The sequence below is a fragment of the Manacus candei genome, unplaced genomic scaffold (genome assembly GCF_025592945.1).
Source record: "Manacus candei isolate 608988 ecotype Guabito, Panama unplaced genomic scaffold, ASM2559294v1 h1tg000018l, whole genome shotgun sequence".
NCBI lineage: Eukaryota > Metazoa > Chordata > Aves > Passeriformes > Pipridae > Manacus > Manacus candei.
In genome coordinates this window covers 8,122,519-8,142,704 of record NW_026138066.1, presented here as the reverse complement: position 1 = coordinate 8,142,704, position 20,186 = coordinate 8,122,519, and the positions used below count along the sequence as shown (strand labels likewise).

The 20,186-nt window shown below is 43.3% G+C and overlaps 1 protein-coding gene across 1 annotated transcript in view; it reads right to left on the bottom strand.

The window, feature by feature from the left end:
- Positions 1 to 1,227: 1,227 nt before the first annotated feature.
- Positions 1,228 to 20,186, bottom strand: part of MYH9 (myosin heavy chain 9) — a 72,258-nt gene continuing 53,299 nt past the window's right edge. The window contains exons 20-41 of the mRNA XM_051784565.1: positions 19,512 to 19,620; positions 17,285 to 17,416; positions 16,425 to 16,631; positions 15,796 to 15,933; positions 15,174 to 15,297; positions 14,180 to 14,351; positions 13,379 to 13,591; positions 12,801 to 12,945; positions 12,098 to 12,304; positions 11,024 to 11,128; positions 9,657 to 9,809; positions 9,061 to 9,309; positions 8,354 to 8,566; positions 7,463 to 7,675; positions 6,948 to 7,109; positions 6,137 to 6,265; positions 5,705 to 5,793; positions 5,375 to 5,498; positions 4,078 to 4,286; positions 3,485 to 3,593; positions 3,003 to 3,175; positions 1,228 to 2,814 (exon numbers count right to left, since the gene is read on the bottom strand). Of these exons, the coding sequence (XP_051640525.1) occupies positions 2,697 to 2,814; positions 3,003 to 3,175; positions 3,485 to 3,593; positions 4,078 to 4,286; positions 5,375 to 5,498; positions 5,705 to 5,793; positions 6,137 to 6,265; positions 6,948 to 7,109; positions 7,463 to 7,675; positions 8,354 to 8,566; positions 9,061 to 9,309; positions 9,657 to 9,809; positions 11,024 to 11,128; positions 12,098 to 12,304; positions 12,801 to 12,945; positions 13,379 to 13,591; positions 14,180 to 14,351; positions 15,174 to 15,297; positions 15,796 to 15,933; positions 16,425 to 16,631; positions 17,285 to 17,416; positions 19,512 to 19,620 (3,493 nt within the window). The 3' untranslated portion in view covers positions 1,228 to 2,696. The remainder of the gene's footprint in view (positions 2,815 to 3,002; positions 3,176 to 3,484; positions 3,594 to 4,077; positions 4,287 to 5,374; positions 5,499 to 5,704; positions 5,794 to 6,136; positions 6,266 to 6,947; positions 7,110 to 7,462; positions 7,676 to 8,353; positions 8,567 to 9,060; positions 9,310 to 9,656; positions 9,810 to 11,023; positions 11,129 to 12,097; positions 12,305 to 12,800; positions 12,946 to 13,378; positions 13,592 to 14,179; positions 14,352 to 15,173; positions 15,298 to 15,795; positions 15,934 to 16,424; positions 16,632 to 17,284; positions 17,417 to 19,511; positions 19,621 to 20,186) is intronic.

The window sequence follows — 20,186 nt, the reverse complement described above, 5'->3', positions numbered from 1 at the left end:
AACAGTGTATGTGCAGGACATCAGCACAGCAGTGCCTGTATTCCACACGCCATGAACCCTCTCCAGCCCTTCATGCCTTAATCCCTATCAAAGCTTTCAAAACCTGTAGCTCATGTAACACAACTTCAAAAGTAGCTCATGCTTACACTGACCCCTTAATGGGACTGCACCCACTCATGCAGCAGTGCGTGGTGAATCTTCATGCCCCCCCCTGGCTGCACCCCCCTTGGATTTTTTAACTTCTACTTACACTTATATTTCTTAATGAGAAGACTTTTTTCCCCTCCCAACATTTGTTTAGACAGAAATCCCACCCTTTGGGAGCAGCAGACACATGTGCTCCCCTGGGAAGGAGTTTACTGTAAGCTGCACCCTCCCTGCTCCTCGTTTGCCAGCACTGACCTTGGCAGCAGCACTTGCTGGCTGCACCAAGCCCTTCATGGTGAGTGCCAGCACTTCCTTCCCCATCACTGCCTGTCCCAGCCCTGACCACAACTTGTAACTCAGACTTTCTCATCAAGGTTTAAATCTCTGCCAACACAGGGAGGGGACAAGGTTAGAGTTAGGAGATGCTGGTGTCGCATGCCAGCTTTTCATGCTGTGGCTGTAGGACCAGAATACACCTGTGGCACTTCAACGGGCCAGAAAGACCAGAACACCAGCGCATTCTTCTTCACATTTCTTCTCCATTTCTAGTGAAAATGCAACAAAAAGGAGATTTTCTGGGGACAAGCTCAAAGATGAGTGAAAGGCAGTTTTGACAATCCATTCATTAAAATAGACTTCCAGACATATCTACTGCCTCCTCCATTATCCTTACCTTCCAGCGAGCAACTCCAGAGATTGGAAATAGGAGCAAAGCAGAGTCTGTTTGCATGTTGTTAGTTACAGACTCAGAAATACCATCTTCAGGCCAAGAACAGAGCTGGCTCAGCTTAAATTCACAGCCTTGTGTTTTGAACTGGAAACCCTCAGAAAGCGCACGAACAAGGTGCATCATCTCCTCCAAAATGCCCCGTGCTGGGCACTGCCAGCTGCCCTGGTGGTACACCCAGGGTGCTGTAACAGCCCAGTTCAGCTACAGAAGGTCACTCGGTGTCAGGGGGGGTCTGCAGTGCTGTGACAGGACAGGCCAACGCTCCGACACCAGACACCACCTCCGGAGGTGACGCACAGGGTCGTCACCACACCCAGGAAAGGAGAGAAGGGCAACACACGCACAATGACTGCAGCACATGGATAATCTTTATTGGTAACATCAGTGGAGCACCAGTAAACCATTACTGACTGTAGTGGTGACACACAGCTGAGGCACATGCTAAGGCACTTTTATTATATAAAAAAATTTTAAATTCTTCTGTGACAGCAATTGGGACACGAGGCTCCCGCATTAGAGAGCTTCAGGCATACAGTATGGTGCTTCATATTTAATTATTTTTACTTTGCTCATAAGTAGGTCTAAATGCAGCATATACAATATGGTTAAGAATACAGGTAAATCCAGCAACCAGTGTACGGTGTAGAAAAGTAAAGACTATCTATATATAACCATGGTCCCGAGAGAAAGGCAGTGATAAAGACCTTTATTTTTTTTCTTAATTACTTATTACAAGAGATACAAAGGCCTTACATATATCTGTGCAGATTAAAGGGTTTTTAATATACTCTTAGTCAATGGTGCACAATAACTAATCCCAACCCCTGGTTACAGAGCAGGTGCAAGAGGCTTGGACATGTCAATAAGAGGAATTTCCCTCCCCTTATCCCCACCCTCTGCCCACTACCCTATTAAATTCCTCTAGATTCTGTCTATTACCATTAAATATATTTGGTCCCCCAGAGATTCTTGGACAAGCACAAGGACATTGTTCTGCTTCCCCAGCCTGTCATTAACTACTGGTCCACACTCAGATGGAACCGCTCAGAGGCAGAGACACTAACAGGACATCATTGCACTTAAGAGATCTGACCAGACAGGAAAAATAAGAAGAGGGAAAAATGACGAAAAAATAAAAAGAAAAAAAAACAAAGGAAAAAAACAAAGGAAAAAAAAAAAGAAAAAAAAGAAAAAAAAAGAAGAAAAGACAACTTTGGCAAGTCCTCTAGGTAACTGGTCCCGAGAGGAGCTTCCCTCTTCACCCCTCCCTGGAAACACGTGAAAGTAGAAAGGGCAAATTGCCATGGCCAAAGCACACCGTTTTTCCTGAAACTGCTCCCAAACCATGTGGGTGGGCAGATTAAAAGAGGCAGAAGTCTGAGGTCACTGAACATGATTGCCGAAAGCAAACAAAGAGGGAGGGGAAAAAATACAGGAAGGAGCTTCCCTGCAGCTAGAATTGAAGACAAAAGGAGATTTACAGCAAAAATAATCTTTCCCTAAGCCCACTCCCTCCAAACTGTGTAAGGATGTACCAGCAGACATGGCACAGACAGTTCTACAGGCCTTTGTAGTAGCCAAACTGCTGGTCAGATTTCAGAACCCTGACTCTTTGGCATTAAATACAAAGAGGATTAGAAACTGGAAAGAGGAGAAAACTAGGAACACAGATGCCTGATGGCTCCAGATACACAAATCTGGGCTTGCTCTGCAGATCCCCAGCCAATTTAGGAGAGGGTTTGCCGAAAGTCCAATGGAAGAGGGGAGGGGGATTGAATGGGTCACTCCCTCACGTGTAACCTGGGTCAAATGGGAGGACTTATTCAGTAGCTTTGGCTTCACCAGCATCTGCCTTGCCGTCCACTTCCTCATCGGAGCACTCTCCCGCACCCTTCCTGACAATACGACGAGTCACGACAAATGGCAGGTCCCCGCGCCTGGGGAAGGACAGACAGCATGTCAGCAACACAAGGGTTCACTGAACTCACCACACAGGGCAGCCTCTGGATAGAGGTAAGGAAGCACCTGGCATGCTGTTTGCTGCAGGCAGCTGCCACCGGGAGCAGCTGCAGCAAGACTTCGCTGGACTGGCTGCCAAGGAATGGCCCAAAATGCTCTGCCTTACCTGAGTTTGCTCTTCAGGGAGCTGACTTCTCTATTCATTGCATCGGCTGTTTCGGTGGCATCCTCCAGCTCACGCTGGAGCTTCCTACGGGATGCATTGGCTCGCTGGGCCTCCTCTTCTGCTTCCTCAAGCTGGCGTTTCAGCTGCTTCAAGCGCATGTTTGCCTTGTCCGCCTGAGTGTGTACAGAGAAAAAAAAAATAAGAAATCAATGTTTCTCCAGAGTTACAGCACAGTAGTTAAAGCAGCAAAAAGCAGAGTTTCCAAAGCCCTCTCTTCCCTTTCTGAAGGGAGCTGCCTAGGACTTGAGAGGTCTTTTCCTTAAAAGCATTACATTTTCATCTGTCTCATCTTGCAATTATTACAGTGACAGAAAAGAAGAGAAATCCGTAGGATGGTTAATGCTAGACCTCTGTTACACGCAGACAATGCCTCAGTCATAGCAGGGAAATCCTTCCCCCATGCTGCAGGTCACTATACCCACCTGATCTTTGAATTGCTCAGCATTACGCCTCTCATCATCCACCTGCAGCAAGATATCTTTCAGCTTCTTCTCGGCACGGCGCACTTGCTTGCTGGCAGCCTGGCGCTCCCTACACACAAACACAGGGATGCTCAGACAACACCGCCCATTGCCCCCAACAAATGACCTGACTTTGACAAGTTAGAAACAAGAAGATAGCAAAACCTTCCTTAATTCAGGAAAAAAAGGGATGGGAAGCAATGTTTCTCAGAAATGACCAAAAGACACTGATGTCACACAGATATGAGCCTTCCTGAAGCTACAGAGGGGCAGCAAGCGTATCACAGCTGCAGTTTTAGGAGTGGTTAAGTCAACAACAAGTTGTAAGTCTCTACTGTGAAAAACAAGGAAGGTTTGCCAAGATCTTATTTCTGTATTACTCAGTATACCTAGGATGAAGCTCTCACTCAGACAAATCAAAATTTTTTCAAAAGAGCCTAAAATTCCAGAGTGGGCAGAAGCCGGTAAAACAGAGTTTCTACTAGAACATACTTTGTAAAACAGAGTTTCTACTAGAACATACTTTGTAAAACAGAGTTTCTACTAGAACATACTTTGTCTCCATGTCCAACTGCTCTTCCAGCTGTGCTATCTTTGCTTCCAAGGCCGTGATGGTAGCCTTGTACTTGGACTTCACAGCACTCTCCATCTCCTGCAGTTTCAGCTTGAGCTCCTTGTTCTGGCGCTCCATCTGCTGGCGAGCGTTCTCGTTCTTCTGCGCGTTGCTGCGCTCGGCGTTCAGGTCGGCGTTCATCTGATCGATCTGCAGAGAGAGGTAAAGGACTCAGCACAGCCAGTGCTCCAGCCTGAAAGGCTGATTTATTTCTCAGACTTGCAAAGAAAAAGAACCCTCAGGGTGAGCTGAATACTTGGAATAACTGATGCAGAGGGAGCTGTCTGCAGGCAGGGCACTTCTCAAAGTATCTTAGTTTACCCAGATTTTCAAAATAATTCCTTGAATAACAGGTTTATCAACCTCCTCTTAGGGCTAACTAAACTTGCCAATCACGTACACTGCTCTCTGGAGCGAAGACCATGGTCTCACACTTCAGTCTTTAAATTACAGTCTGAATTACAGTCTCTGAATTACAAAAATCCTGAAGCAAGTGGATCCAATACATGTGCTTTACTAATTTATCATTTATTTGCTGTCTGTCTACTTCCACTACAAAGAAGCAGCTTAAAAATACTGACTTGCAACAGTGAAAGGGCAAGAACTCGGTCTACTTCCAAGCCAGGGCTCTGGCTCTCCTCTATCAGAGCAAATGAGCCACTTGGAAAACCATCAGCCTCCTTGGCTTTGGAGCACTAAGAAAACAACGTACTTGACTCTCAAAGTTGGGCAGACAAAATATGGCAGAGAACAGGCAGATTAAGATCATGGTTTCTATAGCAGCCTAACAAATTTCATATGGTTAGTCCATTTGAAATAGCATAGAACTGGCAGAAAAGTAATTTTCCAAACACATTGTGGCATTGTTCAGCATGTCAAGCTGGAGCAACATGCAATGGATCCTCTTTCTCAATACCCCTTAGTAGAGAAAAAAGGGACTGGGAAGGGTTTTTTGGGTGGGGTTTGTTTGGTTGGTTTGTTGTTTTTCTTTTTAAATAAACTTGGGAGACTATTCCAGATACCTAATGATTTAAAATTATCAAAACCAGTGAGTTAACATCAGTTTTGGCTGCTAATTTCTGTATCATGGTATTCAGCAGTTTCACCTTGCTCACACCTCTGGACTTCTGAGGGCCTGTACTGTACAAAAAGCAGCAGCTGGCATTACTCAGAGTGTGGTTTGGCAATTTACACAGACTGGAGAACCCCTACTGGCATGGTGCAGCCTGAACAGGTACCTGAAGATTTGCCTTCTTGAGCCGGTCATTGATTATCTCTGTGTTGCCCTGTTCTTCTTCTAACTCCTCCTCCAGCTGAGCTATCCGTGCCTCCAAGCGTCTCTTCTCCTCCATGGCCAGTGCTCTATAGGACACAGAATCATGAAAGCATTAAAGCAGCACTGATGGCATCAATGCCTTGGGGAAAATTCACCACTTGTATACAAAATAAGCTCAGTCTTTCCAGAGCAGAGGGGATAGAGTGTGTGCTGCAGTCTACACAAAAATAACAGCCTGCAAAGTATTTTCTCAAAGCAGCTCCTCCTCCTTTAAATGGGGAACATTACTCACCCTTTACCGCTGTTGTTGGCAATCTCATCAGCCAGCTCATCCCTTTCTTGCTGGGCCTGGCGCTTGGCACGCTCAGCAGCTGCAAGTTCCTGGAATGGAAACGAGACGGTCAGTGATCCAATAGGAAGCTACCAATTAATGCAGCATAGGAAAAAGTAGTTACTGGTAATGGCTGGTATGGTCTCTAGCAAGATCCAAAGTTAATTATATGACACAGTCTGTCCCTTCTCCACCCCACAGCTTCCTTTGCTTTGCACACTCCTACCACAGCTGTCAGGAACAGGCCAAATTTTGCATTTTGAAGTGGACCTCATATTTGAGCAGAGCAAAAAGCACAGAAGAAAGGAAATAAAACACAAGCTTAGACCGCTACATATACTTCTTGGCCAAAGAAAACAAACCAACCCTTGACTTGTATGCATATTCCATTACCTCCTGCAACTGGATCATCTCTGCCTCCATGCTCTTCAGCTTCTTCTCATTTTCTTTGGCCTGTGCCAGGATCTCTTCTCTGGAAGTACGTGTGTCCTCCAGTTCCCGCATGTAATCCTTCATTTGTGCCTGAAAAGGGAAAATAGAAATGGATGAATTTTAGAGCATTCACATTAACAACTTGGGTTTATTTGTCTTATGGGAAACATGGATGGAAAACGGAAATACAGATTCATTGCTCTTCAGCCACCAAAAAGGCTGCTGTAAAAACAAAAGGAATCATACTTTTCACTTTTCACAGGTAACAAGGATAAATATAAATGGAAGCAAACAGGACTGCTTATTTGCAGGGAAAAAAGTTTTCTCAGATAAAGGGAGAGAGGAAGGGAGGTACAGGAAGCTTTCTAGCAAAGCAACGGAATGGCCATTTTAGGGAGGATTTAGGGTTCCAACAACAGATCAACAACTGCCTGCAGAAATTAAAGAAAGCACAACAGAACTGTCTTGGGGCAGGTTCTAAATGTTATTTATAGTCTTCTAGCTTTGCAGCTCTGTAATCCTTTCCAAAAACACTGACCTGAGGCAAGCACTAGAGCGGACTTTGCCTACAGCTTGTCTCCCAGGGAGTTAAAACAGGCAGATTGGGATTAGAAGGATGTTTGAAATGCCAATAAATATTTTGTGGTAAATTGCTACAAGGTTCTGCTGCTCTTGTGACACTGATGCATGGTTCTCGTGAGGTGAAATCCTGTACCCTGTTTCCCCAGGTAAATGCTCTACGCTGACAGTTAAAGCCGTTGCAGTGTCTCACCTGCAGTTTGCGGAGCTGCTTGATGGCTTCTTCACGATTCTTGTTAGCAGTGTCTATATGGCTTTCCAAGTCCTTCAGGTCCAGCTCTAACTTCTTCCTGGCAGCCACAGCCATGGATCGCTGTTTTCGTTCATCTTCCAATTCCGCCTCCATCTCCCGAACCTGTGTGAAGAAACACAGGCATCAGCATTTCAGCTCCTTCATTTCCCAACACCCACTTTTCACATCCCCCTTTCAAACGCTACATAAGTGCAAGCATGTGACTTGTCTTCATTCTTCCTGGCAGGGGGATGGGGCTAACATTCCTCACTAATAAAGCCTCACGGGTTCCTTTGATAGACAAAGGCTGTTTCAACAATCACACACACAAGGGAGAAAGTCTCTCACAGCTTTGCAGTGCTGCCTGGAGTGTTACCATTAACAACACTCTGGATTGGCACTGTCTGTCTAATCATCTTTGGACACAAGTGCTTCTATGTACAGAACACTTTCAGGATTTACAGAGCAATTCTTACCTGTCTGATCAGCTGTTTCTTCTTCTCTTCATTCTGTTCATCACGTCCCTGGAGATCCCGGTCAAACTGTGCCTTCATAGCCTGTTGGTTCACTTCTAGCCGCAGTTTGGCATCCTCTGTGGCCTGCAGTTCATCCTCCAGCTCTTCCAGCTGTGTCTTCATCTCCTCCACCTGCTGCTCCAGGGCTCTCTTAGCTTTCTCCAGCTCATGGACCTACAGCACAGTACCACACCACATGAGGTTTCCTCAAAGAGTGCAGACAATTTAATCTACCCTAACAGCAAAAAAGACTAAGAACAGCCACCCACATCACACAGAATACCAGAACACTGCATCTGTCCCTTGTATTAGGGCAGGTGCGAGCTGCCAGTCTGAATCACAATTACTGTTAGTTCTGGTCATGTATATGTGGTGGTGGGGAGAAAGAGAAAAGCATCTGTCAGCCCAGTCCTGATTTACTGCAGACTTATCAGAGCCAGACACCTCCAGTTCTGAAAGAATTCAAGAAAATACTTCTTGGTCTCTGATTTTGTTCTTTTCCTTCCATACACATAAGGTTTTTTGTCTTGAAATATTGGGGTTAATGTCTTCCACTGCCTGGCTAATCACTGTATTTTACTTATCAGGATCACAGCATAGGGATATCTGCACAAGGATACCAGTTAATTTTCAGTTTGTCAGTACCTCATTTGGGCCATTTCCAGGCTCTTCTAACCCATTTTTCCCCCTTATTAATGTAATACAAACATAACACTCACAAACTCACAATGTATCCGGTGTTCTCTACAACATCCCTCTGTGTTACCACGAGAATAAGCTTTTTACAGTGTTAAAGTAACAGTATCACCTGTGTGACATTTCCTGCCCAAATAAATTTAGCTTCATACTTACACTTTTCCCAACATCATCCTTTGAACTCATCAGATCTTCCATCTCCGCGCGGAACTGCTTATTGACTCGCTCCAGCTCAGCCTTCTGCTCTATGGCTTCTTCCAGGGCTCTGGCCAAGGAGAGGGCCTTAGTCTCCTTCTCACGGGCTTCTGCCTCAGCGCGGTCCCGTTCTTCTGCATACTTGGCAGAGATGGTCTTCTCCTCTGCCAACAGCTACAAGAGCACAGCATCAGTATTCTGAGAAATTACTGATAATTTTCTAACAAGGTAAACATGCATCTTTTCATCAGAGCCTTCTTAATAGTCTTCTTCTACAGATAGAAGGAATCAAGAAAATGCAGCTTCACAGAATGAGGCATGGACCCCATTTTTAACAACTGTGATGACCCCAAGTAAACAACTCCTGATTCCCTAGGCCTCCAACCTATTATTTCCAACTTTCTCTCAGAGATGATCTGCAAACAATGCTTCAAACTCAATCTTGGTTTTGATATAAATGTTATCCCTTTGGGAAAAGGAACGTTACTAAGCTTCCTATGCATAGAACAGAACTGATTTACTTCTATTAAAGTTTGTTTCTCCACTCTACGTACTCTGCCTTAGTTCAGAAATAAATAAGCATTCTCCAAGCCGTATTGCTTTAATATTTTTAAAGAAGACCTGTCAATAAGATCCACCTACTGAATACCCAGTGACTGAAGCCATACCTGATCAAACTTCTTCTGCTTCTTCTCTAGGTTGGAAACGATCTGCCGCTGATGATCCAAGTCCACAGCGAGGTCATCCAGCTCTTGCTGCAGGCGGGTCTTTGTTTTTTCCAACTTGTCATATGCAGCTATCTTCTCATCATAACGCTGGCTCAAGCCCTCCAAGTCCTTCTGCAGCTTCTTCCTGGCTTCCTCTGCTGACTCAAGGCAGCCCAGACCATCATCCATCTTCTTCTTTGCATCTATTGCCTAAAGGACAAAGATTGTTCATGAAACCAACACCACGAGTAACGCTATGTGCAGTTTACTGTCACCAGAAGTTTAGGATGTAAGTCTGCTCATTTCTGAAGGTACTACTACCCCCTCACATAATACTGTATGATTGAATGCCCAAAGGAGTTTCTGAAGAGAAATCTACAACCAATTCATATGATTATCATCAGAGATCTCCTAATTTCTTCTTTCACCCAAATCAGCAGGATCACCCTTTCCCAGGAAAGGTTGTGTTATTAGAAGCCAAGTCTGCATTTAGATTTTACTTCCCTCAAGACACTTCTACTTCTTCTCAAAAATCACTGGTTTATGGGATTCTGTACCTGTTGCTGAAGAACAGAGATCTGCTTCTCCAGGTTTCTCTTTGCCTCCTCTTCTTCTTCCAGCTGCTCCTTGAAAGCATTCTTCTCATCCTCCATTTGCTTCAGCTTAGTGCTGAGACTCAGTTTTAGGCGAGTCTCCTCCTGCAGCAGCTCCTATAAAGCAAACACATCAGTGGAATTCAGCACCACTCCTTGGCTTTAAAGGCTCACAATCCTCATCCACTCTCTCCAGAATGAGTACTTCTTAAGTTGAGTTTAAGTATGCAACTTAATTCACAGATAAGACAACCGAAGGCAGAATTTAAATAATTGTCTTCCAGTGATATAGTATAGAAATAAAATATTCAGAAGGGTCTTATTGTCTCCTACAGTCAAATCATTAAAGTATACTCATTACCACACAAACCTTTCCACAGTCCTTTCTCAAGTCCTCCAAGTAGCACACAAAGTATTAAAACCTTTCCCAACAATAGCAAAACTGTACTCTGCTATGTGTCTTTCTCATATTCCAGTACCAAAGGAACAGACAACAGGCCAAAGTGCTCTAGCATGGTCAAAACCAACACCGGTATTAGCAGAAGTGTACAGCACTGGTCATTTACCAGCTTAGGGCACAACAACATTGACTGACTTATGCTGCCAGTGCTTGAGCTGAATGAATCTTTATACTAGTGCAGAATCTTTATATTGTGCCCTATCTTTGAGTCTGTTTTTTAAAAAAGAGTAGTAAGTAGACAGAACATCAAGGACTGTTTGAGGTCACTTAGTATCTGAAGTTTGATGCTCCTCCTTTCCCTTCCAACCTGCTTAGTACTCCATGCTTTACCGAAAGTGTCATGCTCTACTAACTGTAAATGGCTGCTTCAATCTCAAAGTCTAAGGATTATTTATTTCCTGAAAAAATACCAAGTTATTTGAATCTATCACTTCCCCAACATCCACTGAGAATTAAAAAAAATTCTGCTTGACAAATTTACTGGAAATCACACACACATGCACGCACAAAAAACCCTGTCAAATACTTGACTACGAAGACCTCAAACAAGAACCTAGCATTCCAGTCAGTTCTAGCACTAAAGAGCTCTCAGGCAGAAAGGTGATAGAAGAGGACTTCTAAATCCAAGATGGGGAAAAGTCACACATGTTGCACATACTGAGGAAGCAGAAGGAAGATAAACAGCTTGTTTCTGTACAAGTGCTCCTAATACCACGTAATATAACCCCTAAGCAAAAAAAATCCAGACTCAAAGCTTTGAATTGCTGTATATCCAGTACTTAATGGTGTCCAGAGTGATTTCTCACTTTAACAATTTGTAATGGATACTGGCTGCACCACACACAGTTGCCTTGGTTTCCAAAGCTCTCACCTGTGTATCCTGAAGCTGTGATTCCAGAGCAGAGAAATCTTTTGCTAATTTGATTGATTTGCTGTCAGATTGGTTCAGAAGACCTGTGACATTGTCCAACTCAACCTGAAGGAGAGATCAGAGTATCAGTTACTGAATGCATCAGCAAAAACAAAGACAGGAACGGATGAGCAGCTACGAGACCCAAAAGTGAAAACTGAGGCACCTCTCAACAGTAAGGCATGTGTACATAATCTCTCAAGGAATGAATACAAAACTTCCAAAATCCCAGGAATTAAATATGAGAAGTTGAAAAGAGAACTTTACTTGGGATCACCTCTGTTGCAACAGCCTTCTGGTTTTGGTTGTTTTGGGTTTTTTTAAGGCCTATATGGGATTTTAGACAGCCTGGTAAGCAATTGTAAAAGCTTCTATTTAACTAACTCTCTTCTATTTTAACTGCTTCAGGATTGTATCTAGAGTCTCAAAATTACATTTTCACACTCCAAAAGATAGTGCATACACTGCAATGCTCAACTTTTAATGACAACTCTCCATAAAGGAGAAGGCCAAAGACAACATTTTATGTGACTCAAAGGGATTTGTTGTTCCTTTGAAGAAAGGAGGAGAAACCCTAAGTTTCCACATCACCCTTGAGCCACTCCTCAACACCATCAACCACATTACAAAGCTTCAAGACACTGTCTTCCAGGTGAGTTGCACGATCACCAGTGTGTCTGTGCCACTCTAGGTCCCCAAGCAGCTGAACACTCACAGAACTGTGCTGTGCAAACCACTGCACACTGAAGGGGTGCAGACACGCTGACTCTTTCAGGCTTACAAAACTCAAATGGCAACTGGTTATTTCACCTTCTCAGGGCTGCTCAAGGTAAGTGACATCAATCCAAATATCCTGCTCTGGCAGTGAGTTAAGGAATTTGCATAGTCCTTGGGAAGCAAACTGTGGATTTGCTTTTTGTAGGAACCTTATCCTCAGGAGGAACAAGATTTGTCAAATAGTTATGAGGAGGTACCACCCTACAATCTTTTCTCTCCAGCCCTGGGCTGAAGCTAAGGAAAACCCAAGCCACTCACCTGCAGTTTGTTCACCCTCTCAGCCAGTTCAGTCTTCACTCTTTCGCCTTCTGTGAATTTCACCTGCAGTTCCTGGAGCTGAGCATCGACTTTTTTCCGCTTGTGCTCAGCATCCCCTTTGCCCTGCAGAAGAGCCTTCACCTCATTGGACAGTTCAACCTTCTCACTTTCCAGAGCTTGTTTTGCTTTTTCAAGATTTGCTTTCACCTGAAGAGGAAAACAAAAAGCAGCAAAACCCCTCAGACTTTAGATATGGCAGGATCCTTCCACTGAGTACATGTTTTTTCCAACAAGCAAGCTAAAGTTCAATGTTTAGCAGCTAATTGGTAGACTGTTTATTCGGAAAAAAACAATTTGAACAGCCTGCTACTGATAAGTAGGAAACAATCTAATACTCAGAGAAGACAACAATACAGAAGAAAGTCTTGCACCATCAGATTTCCTAATTAAAGGTGGTACAAGTCAACAAGTGCTAGCAGTGAAAAGAATGTCTTGGCTGTGTAGCATAACATGCCTGATGGTGTAAAAAAGAATGAATGCAACTATTTAAAACAGCTTTATATATGCTTCATAGCAAAAAATGATCTAGCAAGGGAAGAATACATGCATCAGAGGCCTAGTATCATGAACACTTCATGCTCTTCTGCAGCTCTCATTTCAGGGAGGTTGACTGCTTTGGCCTTGTGTTTTCTGTTTCACATACCCGTTTGGTTTGTTCTAACTGCTCTGCCAGCTCTTCAATAGCTTGTGAATGCTTCTGCCTCATCTCTTGGATTTGAGCCTCATGAGTCTTTGCCTCATCTTCAAGAGTTTTCTTCAAAACCGTTACTTCTTGTTCTCTCTTTGACCTGAAAAATTCACAAATTCCACTTAGATGCCAAGGAAGGAATCAAGCACAAGTGTATATCCACCAACAGTACCTCTAATGCAGGAAAGTGCCATGGTCTGTTTAGCCCTACAGGCTATAAAGACACTTTTCAAAGTCAGCACTTAGCATTGCATCCTTCCTAAGCACAAGCTGGCAGCATTACTTTCAGCCTGAAAGTATGAATGTTTCCAGGGTACCACTAACACTTTGGTTAGGAAGCAAATCAACTTTCTTACATCAGGTGAGGTAACGCAGTCTGGACTACAGCTTGCACACTAGTCCGAGGCTGCCAACCAGCCTACCCTGACAAAGGCAAAGACTTGCTATGGTAAGAGACTGAATGCACCAGCATTTATTAAAAACAGTCAAAACCAAACCCAAATAAAGATAACACAGCTCCATGTTGGAGTTACCTCAGCTCTTGCTGAGCAGCTGTAGAATCTAGTGTGTCTTCTAGCTCTGTTTTCAACGCTTCCAGCTCTTCTCCCAGATCCCGCTTCTGTTTTTCAGCTTTATTCCTGGATGCTCTCTCTGACTCCAGGTCTTCCTGCAATTCAGTGATCTGGGATTCAAGTTCCCTGATCTTTTTCAGGGCCATGTTCTTCTGAGCTGCCTCTTCTTCCACTCTGTGTTCAACACAAGGTTTTGGTCAGAGCCAGACTTAAACCATACACAAATTAAAACGACCTGTCTTACCAAGAATAATCAAGAAAAAAAGCTGGTTTTGGTCAGCTCTACAATATTACATTCGGACTTTGATCCATATATGATCTACAAACTCTAAGCTCTATTTCCCAATACTTGAGAGAGCACAATTTCTTACGTCAAAGAAGGGGACAGAGAGAGACTGATAACAGAAGAAAGCAGAAGAAAAAGTACCATTTTACATTGGAAATTGGACACTTAACTGAACAGATGAATACAGCAAGTACCAGAGAGACAGTGTGTTGACACTACTTTTTAACCCCATCTGAAATATTACTGCTCCAGTGAAATGCATGCAGTGCCCATTACATTCATAGTCTAGTTCTGTATGGAGAATGTGGCAGTGAGCAGCAGCCAGAGAACTCTAATGTTGAGGACATGGATCTTTAACAGTGCACAGGCTAAAATACAACATCCACAGACTGCATTTAGTCCCTATTCCAAGTGACACAAGACAAGAAATACTTCCCAACCTGGTGGTCCCTGAACCCCACAGGTCAGGTTCTCACCTAGCTAAGGCTGCCTGCAGCTCCTCTTCCTTCTTGGCCAGCTGCATTTTGAGTTCTGCAATCTGAGCCTGCAGCTCAGCAATCTGGTCATGCAGATCACTGGAGTCCCCTTCAAGCTTCCGACGAGTCTTTTCCAATTCCTGCCTCTGCTTTTCTTCGCGTCGCAGGCGTTCTGATGAAGATGGGGACATGTTTAGTTACACGGATGACACATACTCAAAGAACATTGTAGGAACAGAGAAAAATAGATCTATTTAAGCAATAGTTTCTTTCCTAATAATACAACTGTCCAAACTGTAGCTGGAGTGCATTGTTCTGTCAGGACCTGTACATGCAACTACCCCCATATTTTGCTCTCAAACCACATCTGGGCAATTCCCTTCCCCTCACCTTACAGCCAAGCCTCCTTCTCCCTTTTTGCTGTAAGATTGGCAGCACAATGCCAGTCTCACACCACACAGGCATAAGCACTCATCGAGTGATGCTGAACACAAGGTCTACTCCCCCTTTACTGAAGCTAAAGAGGCTGGCTCCTGCTTTATTAACCTGGGCAGTCTCCAGATGAAGAGCCTCCTAGAACTCTGAAGAACTTGTGCAAACAGGCTATCAGAAACAGCACTAACCCTGACAGACTGATGCTGCTGGAAGTAGAAAAGTGGAGACACTTCCACAGCAGGAGAAGAAAGAGAACCAGCCTCTCTTCTCCATTGGCCTGCTGCATTAGAGAGGATTTTTATTTAGATCAAGGGCTCAGCTGACAAGCCACATAACCTTCAGCTGGCCAGTGCACAGCTCTATCAAATCAATCGATAGCTTACACACTATGGACTGATTTTTAACCCCTCAGAAACTGGGGAAAACTAAAACTCTAGAAATGAAACTGAAGTTCAACAAATTTTAACAACACCTAAAACTAATTAGACAAGGTCTTTGCAGAATCTGTCTTTAATCTTAAAAGAAAAAGAAAACCCAAACCAAAAAAACCCCAAATCACCTTCAAGGTCTGTGATCATGGCCTCATGCTTATTCTTGAGTTTGGCTAAACTCTTAGATTTCTCCTCTTCCTCTGTCAGGTTTGTTGTAAATTCAGACATTCTGTCTTCCAACAGTTTCTTTTCCTGCAAAATTGAGAGAGCAGTGTCAAAGCAGTAGCTGGAATTACAGGATATTTTGCCAGAGCTGACTGTGCATAGAGATGTCAATGTCATGAGTGCCTACTCCTGCTACAAACTCAGAAAGAAAAAAATCCTTTCAGGATCACAGACAGTATTCAAATAAATTTGAATTTAAATTAAAGATTTGTATTTGATGGTCCTTTCAAAATTGAAAGGGAAGTCTGTTAATGAAATAACTTGATACTGCTTGGCATAACAATGTATCAGAAAATGTTTGCTCATGGATCATTATTTAGTCAAGGCTACTTAAATATCACACAATAGTGACTGTCAAGAATACAACCAGGCAGGTAATTTCAAAAATTCAGGTCAGAATTCTCAAAGACAACACTGAATTAATTAATAAAATTCCCTGTAAGAGGGGAAAGGTCAGCTTTTGGAGGGTGGCTCCAAAAATACTTGTGTATTTTTAGCTTGTGGAAGAAGCTGCAGGAGTCTTACCTTAGCCAATTTGAGATTCTGATCTTCCAGAACTAGCACATCTTCTTCCAGTTTCTTCAATTTGGCCTCTGTGGTCACTTTTTCTAGCTGCAGCTTCTGCCTTGCACTTTCCTCTTCTTCGAGCTGCTCCTCTAGTTCCTTCACAACACACACAGAAAAGCAAGGTGTTGGTCAGTGCTGCTCACCTACCCATGTAACAGCACAGGGGCAATACTAAAACAGGTTTCTTCACCCTTCCTTCAAGGTTTTATTAGTAGCTCCTAGAGTGACATCTCTGTCATGACATAATGCAACATACTGCATCCTAACCAACAAGTTTTCTAGCAGAATAGACAATGCTATATTTTGCAAAGAGCACTACCTTTCCTAAAACAAAGCAAAGACTCCTCTAATTATTTGAGAAGTGGTCATCATCTTCAGGAACGGAACGGCTCGTTCCAGATGACTGACTGAACGCCTCAGGCTCAGCACCAGAATCGCTGCATTCTGTTGCTGTTTCCACTGATAGATTTTTCTATGCCTTTTTTTCCCCCTGCTCTCTTTCATTTCCCTCCAAGTTGAGACAAAAGAACCACTCTAACATTTACTAACCTCTTTACTGACAAGAGATAGCATTCCTAAGGCATTACCTGGATGTTCTGCTGCATTTTCTTCTTTTCAGCCTGAAGATGTTGACACCGTTCTTCCTCTTCCTCCACCCTTGCTTCCAGGTCATGACATATCTCCTCCAGTTCTTGTTTCTTGGCTGTCAGGCGGGCTCTTATCTCCTCAGCTTCAGCACAGAGTTCGGTTTCTGCTTGCAACTGTTCCTGCAGCTGCATCTTCTCTGCCATTAGCTACATTGGATGCAAAGCCACAAGTAAGACAAGCTCCAACTTACCAAAGCACTTAGCAATCTGTGTTAAGTGAAGTTATGTGCTCCTGTGTTCCACGGTTACAGTTTTAAACACTGCAGCACTCGCCTGCTCCTAATCAAAAGCTAAATATCAAATCACAGTTTCAAGTGTTGGTTCTCCTTCACAAACCACACGATGCAACCCCATATCATGTTAGCCTTCACAAATTTTTCAAGACCATATCCATTTGAAATAAGGATATTGTCTATTTCCCCCTGCAAAAGTAATGAATAATTAACAGCCCTACAGAAAAACAATTCTGCTTCCACCTTCTGTGTTCCAAACAGAAAGGATTCCATTAAAGATGAGACTGAATTCAACCAGCTTGCTACAAAACATACCCAAAGGAGACTTTTCCTCACATAATGTCTCTAGAAGAGCAATAGGTGGTCACTGTACAAAATGACCTGCTGGAGGAACTAAGCTGGGAAGAGGGGCAAAGCAAATTGACCAAGATGGCAGCCAAGTCCCATGTTTCAGCAAGCTGCAATCCTGCAGCTTGTCCATCAGACCAAGAAAGCAAAAGAGGTGTTCTCAAGCAGTTAGACAAGTATAGAGAGAACAACTTTTACACATCATATTTTCAAACTCACTTGAGCCTGGAAGGTCTCCATCTCAGTCAGTCTATTTTCTGCAGCTATCTGCTTCTCCTTGACCTTTATTAGTTCTTCTTCCTTGGCCATCATCTCCTCTTCCTGTCTGCTTACTTGCAGAAGGGGCTTCACCTGAAAGGGAAACCAAGGGAATGAGATGTATATAAGGAAAAAAGGGAAACATAAAGAAATGCTCTTGCACTTGATAAGCATTGAATAAAAAACCATTTTACATAAGTGTCATACTTGAAGGACTGACCAGTTCTTTTTTGTGAACATCAGGGGAATCAGAGGACTAGATATCATCTACTCTGTCAACAGCACACTTTCTGCCTGTCCATCTATTCCTCCGGAATGGGATGCATAAGGAAAGGGTTCAGTAATTTCCAGACCCTCAAGGGTTAAGCAGTAATAGGAAGAGAATAAAAAAGTTGCAGTACAGGGGGGAAATTTACATCCAAGTCAATGTCATATACATGGACTTCTGTAAGGCCTTTGACACAGTCCCCCACAACATCCTTCTCTCTAAATTGAAGAGATATGGATTTGATGGGTGGAGTGCTTGGTGGATCAGGAACAGGCTGTGTGGTTGAATCCAGAGGGTAGTAGTCACCAGTTCAATGTCCAGATGGAGACTGGTGACAAGCGGTTCCCTCAGAAATCCTTACTGGGACCAGTGTTATTTAATATCTTCGTTAATGACAGACGAAGGGATCCAGTGCACCCTCAGTAAATTTGCAAATAACACCAAGCTAAGCAGTGCCACTGATGCACCAGATGCCAACCAGAGGGACCTGGACAAGCCTGAGAAGTGGGCCCATGGGAATCTCATGAGGTTCAATGAGGCCAAGTGTAAGGTCCTGCACCTAGGTCATGGCAATCCCCTGTTATCAGTATAGGCTGAGAGGTGAAGGGATTGAGAACATCCCTGTGGAGAAGGACATAGAGGTTTCTGGTAGATGAAAAACTGGACATGAGCTGGTAACATGTGCTTACAGCCCAGAAATTGTGTCCTGGGCTGCATCAAAAGCAGTGTGGTCAGCAAGTCAAGGGAGTGGATTCTGCCCCTCTAATCTGGTGAGATCCCACCTGGAGTAGTGACTGTGTCCAGGTCTGGGGTACTCAGCCTGCTGGAGTGGGTACAGAGGAGTGTCACAAAAAATACCATAGGGAGCACCTCTCCTATGAAGACAGGCTGAGAGAGTTGGAGTTTTTCAGCCTGGAGAAGAGAAGGCTACAGGGAGACCTTACAGCACCTTCCAGTACTTAAACAGGGTTTCTAAAAATGATGGGGCCAAACTTTTTAGGAAGCCTGTTGTGATAGGACAAGGAATAATAGCATTAAACTATCAGAGGATAGATTTAGACGACATATAAGGAAAGAATTTTTTACAACAAGGCTGGTGAAACACTGGAACAGGTTTTTTTAGAGGTGGTGGATGGATGCCCCATCCATGGAAACTCACAGTCAAGTTGGATGGGGCTCTAAGCAAACTGATCTAGTTGAAGATGTCCCTAGTTATTGCAAGGGGGTTGGATTAGATGATGTTTAAAGATCCCTTGCAACCCAAACTACTTGATAATTCTATAAAAAGACAAACAACACCCATCTCTGTGCCTACCCCATAAAACCCCTTAGAAGTAATTTTATAGGAAGAAGAAAAGTTTAAACTCTGCTCTCAACTCTCATTTAGCTGCAAAGGCTCAAGGCTAAAAAGTAAGAAATCCCATGGATTTAGAAAAGAGACCATTTCTTCATGTGTTCATTGTCTTTATAAAGGTAAAATATCTAGAAGTATTACAGCAAGATCAGACCTCAGTGCTTTTCCTTTGCTCTTACAACCCTGGACAAAGAGATGGCAAGCCACCCCCATAATAATAATTTTTGCCTAGCTAAATTGACTAGTCACATGGCAAGTGACTCTCTGAAGTGCCACACCATCAAAGCAAGTGATCCCCTTACTGTTCTTAGGCATAAAACATTAAAAGATGACTTCTGCTTTTCCACAACATTACTTGGATATGGCCTTGTATCCGATTTATGCATAGATATGCATGTGACATATTGCATAGCTATAAAATGTACTATGATATGCTCTGCCTGAACAAATCAAGGTGTAGTTTCAAGCCAGCCCAATTGCAGAGGGAGTGCTTTTTGTGCTCTGGTTCAACCTGAGAAGCTGAAATTGCAACCAAACTGTCGAAATTGCAAAGGGAAAAATATTACCTTGGTGAACAACCTCCACCACTGCCAGTTCCGCAGTTTCAAATAGGCAGCACAGTTTCTCTGAAGCACTTTCATAGCTGTCAATTGCTGCTGGCGCTTGGCAAATGCTCTGCAAAGTAAGGGCAAGTCAGACAAAGGAACACACAGCAGCACACAATTCTCATCACCAAGCCCTTTCCAAGATACTTCTATGTTTTTTCTTTAGAAGGTTCTCTCCTAAAAAAACAGCAAAGTTTTCAGTGAACTTTCTCTCTTTTCAAGTTTTTTTCTGCTCAGGTAAGAGTGGCTATTCTTTCCTTTGTTCAATTTCCTATCTAATAATTTTTTCCCTAATGTCTTCTAATCTGAAAAGCCTCACTATTTTCACTTCCAGAAAGGGAGATCTGGAACAGAGGTGTGTTTTCCCACCAAACTGACAGGTACTACTTTTGTTTTTACAACTGTACCATTTACAGCCCTGCCTAGTAGCTTATGAGAAATCCTACACCTCCTGGATCAGTACTGTATTAAGACCTTTTCATTTTCACCTTTGCAATTTGCAACACTTTTGTCAAAAACCTGGTCTGCTGCATAGTACTCTTATAAAGAGGAACAGACTTCATTGCTCAGGTAGTTTCTGGGATAGCAGCACACAGAGATTCCGGCAGGTGCCAGAAGTCTGGCCTTACAGAGATG